Raw genomic sequence first — 9,393 nt, forward strand, 5'->3', positions numbered from 1 at the left:
ACAGATGAGGGTTCTGCTGATTAGTTCCATATTCAGCTGCTGGGTCACGGAATTACCTGTGCTGCAGATCAGCCAAGGTGATGGTGGTGCTTGCAGGTATTGGGGGAAGTTATCAAACCAAAATATTCCTTTTTATGGTAAAAAACATGCTGAGCATATTTAAAAAATCTTTAGGTGGCCACACACTGGAGCTTGATAAATAGAGTGATATTTGCCTTTTAAGCTCATAGTACAAAAAAAAAAATCAATTTTAAAAGGCTGATGCAGATGAAATCTTAAAAAGACATCATTAATAATAATGATCCTTGCTGTTGTGKTCTCAATAAGGGGATAATGACATTTATTGGCTTTTTTGATTTTCATGCTCATCTGGAAGTGAAATYTATCCTCTCTAGAGTAGGTGCCCAGAATTCAAACACCTGAAATGTCTTTAATTGTCAGGAGTTTGCAAATGCATTTTGTTTTCCAAATTGARCCTGGCTGAGCTCAATGAAGTATGGACTTCATAGGCAGATAAAATAAAAAAGGGAGATTTTCGGTGTTTTTATATGGGGATCTCTGGGCAGATTTTTGAACATTTTGGATTGCAGATTTTAACCTTTTGGATCGTAAAAATTTTAACGTGTGGCAATCCCAAATTTGACATTTTGGATTGTACCATGTTCCCATATTTAACTGATTTTAACACGTTCCCATGCATTAAAACATCCTCCAGTGCCAATATCCCACAGGATTCCCAGTCACAGGGGTGGGGTGGGTTACAGGTTCTGTCAACTCCCAGCTTGAATCAGAAATCCTTGGGGAAAAACCACGTCACATCCTGCAATTACCAGACTCCCTTCAGGGGGAAAAAATGGGAAAAACATTTAAAAAAATAAAGAATAAAAAATAAAATCATTAGTAGGATATGTGCCCAAGAGCCTTGGGGTTGGGGTGACATCAGAARAGAACAACCTGAGAAGGCAGAGAGTGTTTGTAGGGAGAGTGTTTGTAGGGAGATGTCACATCTCTGCTGTGACCCTAAAGAGCCCCCTGCACCCCCAGAGCTGCCTCCCCTGCAGGGTGGGATTTGTCTCCCTGGAAAACACCAGGGATGTGGATTTGGTGGGGCTCCCTGCAAGGACCTGACTCTGGTTGTCGTGCTCACAGAACAGGAGTTTTTCCCCGGTGCTGCTCTGTAGGATTTGCAGCACAGAACCCAAATCTCACCTTAAAGGGAACAGGTTCAGCAAGGAGAAAAGTGTTTTTCAGGTGTTTCCACCACGGATTTCAATTTTTATTTTTCACAGCACATCCCTGAAAATCCTGCTGGCAGCACAACACAAAAACATAAAAGCATAAAAACATAAAAACATAAAAACAAACAAAAAAAACCCCATAAAACCAAAAAAACATAAAATAGGTCCTTCTTCATGGACACAGTGTTAATTTGTGACCTTTAGAATTCTGTCAATGAACTGCTCAGATGCCAAAATTGCAGCACCATTTCAGTGCTTTCCTTTCCACACAGCAGGATTGGATTTGTTCATTGGTTTGCTGCTTTGGGGGAGGTTTTCTGCCCAAATTCCAGAAATTTCCTGGCAGAAATTTCCCCCTCCCATCCAAACTGGGGTTTCAGCAGCACCAGCACTGTGGGCTGCCATGGACTGCAGGCTGCTGGGCAGAAAGGTTGGTTTGAAAAAATAATAATAAAAATATTTATTTATTTTCATTTTTTAAATATAATAAAATGATTATTTTAAATAATATTTGAAAAATAATAATTATATAATAATTAAATTAACTTTGACAAAACTCTACATTCGGATTACAAATTAAGCCTCACAGAAGAAGAATATGGATTCCTTCCTTCTCTCAACAAGAAAAAAATCCTCTGAGATATTTTTCTTCCTTTTGAGAGATGAGGAAAGGAAATTTGAGACTTTCTGAATTGGGTTGAATTTGCTGCATGTCCCTATTAATTCTCTGTAATTATTGATGTGAGGGGACAGAAGAGAAGATAGGCCACGCCTAAATCTTCTCCTAAAAAGATATGCAATGTATTGAAAGTATCTTGACATTTCAGAAGAGTGGGACAATGTTATTTTACAGATTTCAGGTGTTTCAGATAGGTTCTGACCAGTAATTAATGACCTTTGAATCTCTGAATTCAATTTGTAATGTGGGAAAGAAACGTTTGATGCAACGAACATCAGTAGAGGAGTGAAATCCAAATCATTCCAAGCCTTAATGAGGGTGATCTGATCACTTCCTAATCCCCAAAAAAGTTTCAAAAGCTCTGTGGTCTGACACCAGGGAACCCCACAGATGTCCTGCTCTGATTCCAAGGGAATGAATGCCATGAGAAAGCTGTGATGCACCTCAGAATACCTGGCTGTGCATGCAGGTGTGCWTTAATTCACATTTATTCAGCTGCTTCAGAGCACTGGGTCAAATCTGCTCCTGGATTGAGCAATTCCAGCTGTGAAACTCCTCTTTCAGGTGGTTCTGTGTCTGTGGCTCCAAACAGCTCCACTGCAGGTGCAATTTCTCTGTGGGTTCCCTGTCACTGGAGCAGGAAACAAAGCAGCAAATGGAAAATCRCAGGAATTCTGCATGTCCTGAGCCCCCCTGGTGCTGCCTTCACTCCTTGTTTAACTAATTTGAGTGGGAAAATTTGAGTAGAAAAAAATTGAGAAAATTGAGTAGAAAATTGAGTTGAAAATCTACTAATTTGAGTAGAAAAAAAACCTCAAAAATCCTGCTGTGTGTCAGGATCAGCAATTGAAAGGAATTCAGGGGTGTTCAGGTTTGGATGTGCCAGCGTTGATGGAGATGGAGGATCCAGSTCCTGGTGGAGCCAGCCCCAGCTGCTCCATGGCCAGGGCTGAAACCCCAAACCCACTCATTTTAGCATCCTGKAAGGATTTCACCAATTAACTTCAGAGTTCACACATGAACCCCACTGCAGAATCAATTTTGTGGACATTGAAAGAATCCTTTCCAACTGGACTGCCATGAAAATGATAAAATAAACGGTGCTCATGGAAAAGAAAGTGATGGTAAAGAGTTAAGGGGCCTGAAAATGTGTTTTCCTGGACAAAAAACACCTGCAGCCATTTGGAGAAGGGAAAATGGGTGTTTTTAAAACCGTGATGGTTTTTCAGATGGGATATTTCAGGATATCACAGCCGCTTTTGAAGCCTGTACATGCTGTTGTATTTCCATTACAGATCTAATCATTTCTATCAATTAATGTCTCTCTCTGCCCTGTCCCTCAGCCTTTCCAAGCACAGTTAACCACAGCAGGGTTGGATTTCTGGCATTTTGGGGAGTTTGGGATCTGCCAGGGGGTGTTAAATCTTTGCTGCCTCACCCAACTCATCCAGCTGGGTTCCCTGCAAGGACCTGACTCCAGTTTTGTGTTCAATTAATAAAGTTTTCCCCAGTGCTGCTCTGCAGGAATTGCAGCTCACAACCCAAATCTCACTTTAAAGGGAACGGATTCAGGAAGGGGAGAAGCATTTTCCAGGTATTTCCTAGAGAATCAGAAAATCCAGAAAATCCTGGTGGGAAGGTGGAAACAACATGAGATTTATCCAGTCCTTAACTGTGTAAATTTAATTCACACTATTAATATATTGCAGAGTACATTTAATTTCAGCAAAGCCACTTCAGTGCTCATTATTTCTCAACTTGAAACTTTGGAATCGACTTCTATCCAAAATTTTAAAGGATTCTGCTTCAAAAGAGTTTTTTATTCATTCCCTTTACCTGCAAAACAAAATTTATTCTTTGCTTTGCTGGGGAAGTTCACAGATCGAAGTAGGACTTACTACCAATAGTACTTAGTCCTAGAAATAAACCATCCAACCCACCCAAAATCAAAGTTCTGTTGGAATCAAACAGAAAAAGGAGAAGTGAAAACCCCAGAAATGAAAGTGCGAGGATTGAATCCATCTTTGCAGCTTTTAGGAGCTGGTAAAACATTTGAATAATGGTTTAGTATTCATTAYATTTATTATGTTTTATTATTTGTTTAATCTTTTATTATTTATGATGTTGTTCTGATGAATAGCATTGTGTTCCTCTGCTCTTTCTCTGTGTATTCTTCTACAAAGGGTCAAGAGTTTTTCCAGTTCCTCCCAATATTTATCACCAGTCCAACCACGTTCATGCACAATCATAAATTTTGAAATTTTTATTCCATGTTTGCCAAATACTCTGTTTTCTGTCTAATTAATTATAGTAGTTTATTCCACTGCTATTTAAGTCCTGGAAATCCGATTTTTTTTATTCAATTAYTTTCTATTCTAATTATTTTATTATTTATTTTGTGTGTATTTTCTGTCTGTGGAAGGGCTCATGCAGTGCAGATGCTCCCATTTCTCACATTTATGAACTTGGCAGATTTCTCAGTTTCTCTCACTGTTCTTTGGGGTTTTCCCCTCAATTTTTAATAGCCTGAGTGGAATTTTTACTTTCCTGAATTAAGGAAAGCCCTCGAAAAATCAGCAATATTTTTTCAAATGGCCTTTCCCCTCTCAGTGATACTTTCCAAAGCAAACATCTGTTAAGGCAGTAATTATAAATTGTGATTATCAGTAATTATAATGCAGATTAAAGGGAAATCCGTGGAGCTGGTTAATTTTCACCATCACACTTGTATCACATACAACATTCACCAAATACAGGAATAGCCTGGACAATGCCTGTTCTGTCAAATAGAAACTCCCAGAAAAGAGCAGCTTGGGATATGGAATGGGAGGATTCAGGACAGGTTTTCTTTAATTTTCATGGAATATTTCTGTTTTTTTCGGCAGAACAATCCCCTGGATGGAGTTGGTGACAGAGAGGTGCTGCACGATGGCATCTCCATCCCAGGGTACAGAGGGGAAACTGGGATAAATAAAGATTACATGAATAATAATTAATTTATTCCTCCTCCTCAGAGCAGGAATGAAGGAAAAGCTGCCCAAACCCCAGAATAAATCCAGTTATTGGAGCCTCATGGGCCTGGCACAGGGTTAGGCACAGACAAGAGATGGGCTGTGATGATTTCATTTTGCCTGTCTGKTTTTTTCCTGTCTGAAGTTGGAGTTTTTCCTGGGCTGCCACAGGCTGGGATGTGATGGAGCACGTGGAATTTCGGGATCAGGCTGCAGAGCAAAATGATATGACTGCATTTTTCTGGGGAGAAAGCATCAATTTTTTTTCTCTTTCTTCCCTTTTTTTCCTTTTTTTTTTTTTTTTTTTTTTTTTTTTTTTTTTTTTTTTTTTTTTTCCAATGTGAGTTTGTGTTTGTTCCTGCGGCCCGGGAGGATTCCACAGCTTTGGGATCACAGGAAGAGCCGTGGCCCCGTTAATTACAGGAGTGCCATGGTCAGAGGGCTGCCAGCATTTCCATTGCAAACCCAGTGGTTACAGCTCACTCACAGAAATGTGCTGYTCCCTCATCAATCCCCAGTCTGGCAACGATTTGCTCCCCTCCCACCCCCAAAAATTGAAAAAAAAAAAGAGTAAAAAAACCTGGTTTAAAAATCTGGAAGTGATACACCAGTGAGTGGATGTTGACTAAGCAGGAACTTCGGCTCCTACGGTTTAGATCAACTTCATTCCTAAATTTCTCCAGAAGTGACCTTTATTGTAAAATTTTGCAAGTGCTTTTGGTCATTCRGAAACAAATCAATGTCTCATCAAACCTCCAACAATTCTGAGTTCGTTTTCTAGAGGATCAGCCTTGCCTCTGGTCGTGATTATGGAATGGGGTGGAAAATGAAGGGTTTGGGACCTCTGTACTGCTGCTGCCCAGTTAAATCACATTTTGAAAGGGTTCAGCCTTTTATTTCAGTTTTTTATTTTTATTTCAGCATTTTATTTATTTCATAAACCTCTTCTGTGAAATATCTGTGTTTAGGGCAGAAAGGTGGAAAAAAACCCCAGTGCCAACCATGCCCACGAGTGGGACATGTAAAACTTCCTCAGGTGAATGATGGAAGTAAAACTGGTCATTCACAGCACTTTTTGAGACAGAACCATTCCCATTTCATTGAATAAACTGTTTTCATATCCTTCTGTTTATTCAATTTCCTACTCAGTGATTGGATTATTCTGAATTATTGCTGGAGCCTTCCCTAGAAAACCTGGATGTTCTGTATCACAAGCCAGGACCTGCCTTTACAGAGTTTTTGTGAATTACACAYGGCTGCTTTCATATGGGGTCAGAAAATGTATTTACAGCCCTGCCAAATAATGGAAATTGGGGGGAAAGGTGGTTAATTTGGGTAATTAAGGGTTATAACCTTTCAAAGCCTCTATATATTTTTTTTTCCTACTCAATGATTGGGTTATTCTGAATTATTGCTGAAGCCTTCCCTAGAAAACCTGGATGTTCTGTGTCACAGGATTTGCCTTTACAGAGTTTTGTGAATTAGACATCACTGCTTTCATACGGGGTCACAAAATGTATTTACAGCCCTGCCAAATAATGGAAATCAAGGGGTAAAGGTGGTTAATTTGGGTAATTAAGGTTTACARCCTTGCAGAGCGTGAGTTTGTGGGTCAGAAAACGCAGAGGCAAAACTTAATATAGAAAACTTCAGAAATTCAGTTTAAAAAATGAAGTTGACAGAAAGATGTGCAAAAAAACATTTTAATTTAAGGAAATTTAAGAACACCAACTTGCTATTTGAGAATAAGAGAATCCTGAGAAAACACCCCCAACAAGTGACCGTGGCCAGAACGATTTTGGCTGTGTTACTCTCGTGCTTCAATAATTCCCCAAACGGCTTTGGTGGTGGCTCTCTCCACTTCACAGACCCCAGAAAAAGATCAAATCTCTTCTCTGTTTGTCTCCCCAGCTGACCATGCCAACGTTCCCCGTGGTGGTGAAGATTGGACACGCTCACTCAGGCATGGGAAAGGTGCAGATCTGCTGGCTGCATGTCGGGGAGTCTGTCCCTGCCCTGTGCATGCTCATCCTTCCCCTGATATTTYACCTTTTACCCTCTCAAATCCCCCCTTGTAAACCCCTGCCTGTCTGTCGCTCGAGAAAGCAGCTCTTTTTGGGGAAATCTGAATTTTCACAGCAAGGCTCTTGTGGTTTAAGCCTTGCMCCAGGTGGGATGGCCTTTGAAAAGTGCTGAGATGCTTTCTCGAAGCAAAACCTCATGCATTAATTCCTTGTCTGTGCTGAAACCCTCCAAGAGCCAAGGCCTGTTTGTTGCCCAACCCAACTTTTTGGAGCTGGGAGCATGGGAGGGTTTTGACTTATTCCAGGAAGGTTTTACCTTGGTTCAGGAAGGTTTTACCTTGGTTCAGAAAGATTTTGCCTTGATTCAGGGAGGTTTTACCTGATTTCAGGGAGGTTTTGCCTTGGTTCAAGAAGGTTTTGCCTTTCTTCAGAAAGGTTYTACCTTTATCCAGGAAGGCTTTGCCTTGGTTTAAAAAGGTTTTGCCTTGGTTCATGGTGGTTTTGCCTTGGTTCAGAAACGTTTTACTTTGGTTCAGAAAGGTTTCACCTTGGTTCAGGGAGGTTTTGCCTGAGTTCAGGGAGGTTTTGCCTTGGTTCAAGGAGGTTTTTTCCTGACTTCAGAAAGGTTTTGCCTTAATTCAGACGGGTTTTGCCTTGGTCCAGGAATGTTTTACCCTGTTCAGAAAGGTTTTGCCTTGGTCCAGGAAGGTTTTGCCTTGGTCCAGGAAGGTTTTACCATGGTCCAGGAAGGTTTTACCATGGTTCAGGAATGTTTTACTTGGTTCAGGAAGGTTTTGCCTTGGTTCTTTGCTGGTTTCAGCTCAGCCCTGAGCTCTGTTCCCTGCCTTGCTGTGCTGTCTGTGGTTGTTTTGTTCCTCTCTATAACTGCTGCTTTCTCTCTCCAAAGTAATTGCATTTCCGTGGTGAGTACAGATGTTTTGGTATCGCTTCTCTCACAGTGCTGGGCCAACGGGAGAGCATTTAAATCCCAATTTCACTGACCTCAATGACGGTTTCTGGTCACTGCAGAGCAGTTTAACTCACTGGAAACATCCCAGTGCTAGAAGTGGTTTAGATTTTAAAACAACTAATCAGAGAACAGCTGCATTTATCACCTTGAATCTCCAAAACTCCATGAAAAACTGATTTAAAACTGATTTAATTGCAAGCTGGACTGTCCTGGTCTTGTTTTTTTTTTTTTTTTTTTTTTTTTTTTTTTTTTTTTTTTCCTGTGACTCCTTTGCTTGCTTTCGTATTTAATAAATAAGTGGAAGTCCAGCAGCCAATTTAAATGAGAGCAGAAAAAATCCTCAAATTAAACCTAAAATTAAGCATTTTCTAAATTGTGAAATGTTAGAATGYTTATGCTGTACTTTGGATATTCACCTCTCATTCAGAGAAAAGGGAAATAATGCACTGAAATATCCCTCATATCAAACATCTAGAACTGAACTTAGATTTTTCCTTTAACCATGAAATATTTTAAACCCCAAAAGGTTAAATGCAATGAGAGAGCCAAGGAAGGTTCTCCTGGAGCCCCAGCCCTCCTGAGGGCACTGCTGGAGAACCATTCCCAGTGCTCCCAGTTAGACCCCGTTAGGCTGATAAATTCCCAGAAAATCAAGTTGAAACCAGGCTTTTTGTCCACTTTGTGKCTCTCAAATGGTAAATCTCTCTGTATCTCCCTCCATCTGAGAGCTGGGAGCAAACCCTCAGACTTTGGGGCTTTCATCTCCWCCAAATTGTGTGGGATGTGCCCCAGGAAAAGCCAACAGGATGCTGGGCTTGCAGAGAGCTGCAAACTCCCCTAAAATTGAATACCCTGGGAAATTCCAACCTCTGCCTGCTCCCTCACCATCCCCAAATGTCCTTGGGGTCGGTGTGGAGCAGCCCCACTGCCCTCTCCCATTTCCCACCAACCCCAAAGCTCCATCCTGAGCCCCTTCCCTTCCCTGTTCCAGCAGCCACAAGTTCCCCCAAAGATGTGCCCTCCCTGGCCAGGGGTGATGTCCCTGTCCCCCCTCTGTCCCCAAAATCTGCTCCCTGGCCCCCTGGATCTGAATTCCCCATTTTTCCATGCCCCGTTTACTTCAGGATGTAAAAGTTGATGTTTTAGTGCCACTCCCCACCTAAGCACAGAGTCCCACCCATGGGAATTGCCATCCTAGAGAGCCCAAATCCTCCAGAGGAGTGGGAAAAATGAGAATATTGGTTCTGCTGCCGGGAAAAATGAGAATATTGGTTCTGCTGTGGGAAAAAATGAGAATATTGGTTCTGCTGCTGGGAAAAATGAGAATATTGGTTCTGCTGCTGCGAAAAATGAGAATATTGGTTGTGCTGCCTGGGCCCAGCCCTCTGTGCTCCCTGTGAGGGATCCTCCCTGATGGGAGGGTGGGAGAGCTCTTGGTGGGCTCCACAGACACTCAGTCACCTGAGCATGG

The 9,393-nt window shown here is 41.4% G+C and overlaps 1 protein-coding gene across 1 annotated transcript in view; it reads left to right on the plus strand.

Annotated features, from left to right (window-relative positions):
* SYN2 (synapsin II) overlaps positions 1-9,393 on the plus strand; it is a gene marked incomplete at its 5' end in the record, with an annotated part of 103,799 nt that overhangs the window by 42,000 nt on the left and 52,406 nt on the right. Inside the window, one exon of the mRNA XM_057381963.1 lies at positions 6,840-6,902. Within this exon, the coding sequence (XP_057237946.1) occupies positions 6,840-6,902 (63 nt within the window). The remainder of the gene's footprint in view (positions 1-6,839; positions 6,903-9,393) is intronic.

Source organism: Malurus melanocephalus, unplaced genomic scaffold (genome assembly GCF_030028575.1).
Source record: "Malurus melanocephalus ecotype Western Australia unplaced genomic scaffold, MMel_1.1 scaffold_542, whole genome shotgun sequence".
In the NCBI taxonomy this organism is placed as follows: domain Eukaryota; kingdom Metazoa; phylum Chordata; class Aves; order Passeriformes; family Maluridae; genus Malurus; species Malurus melanocephalus.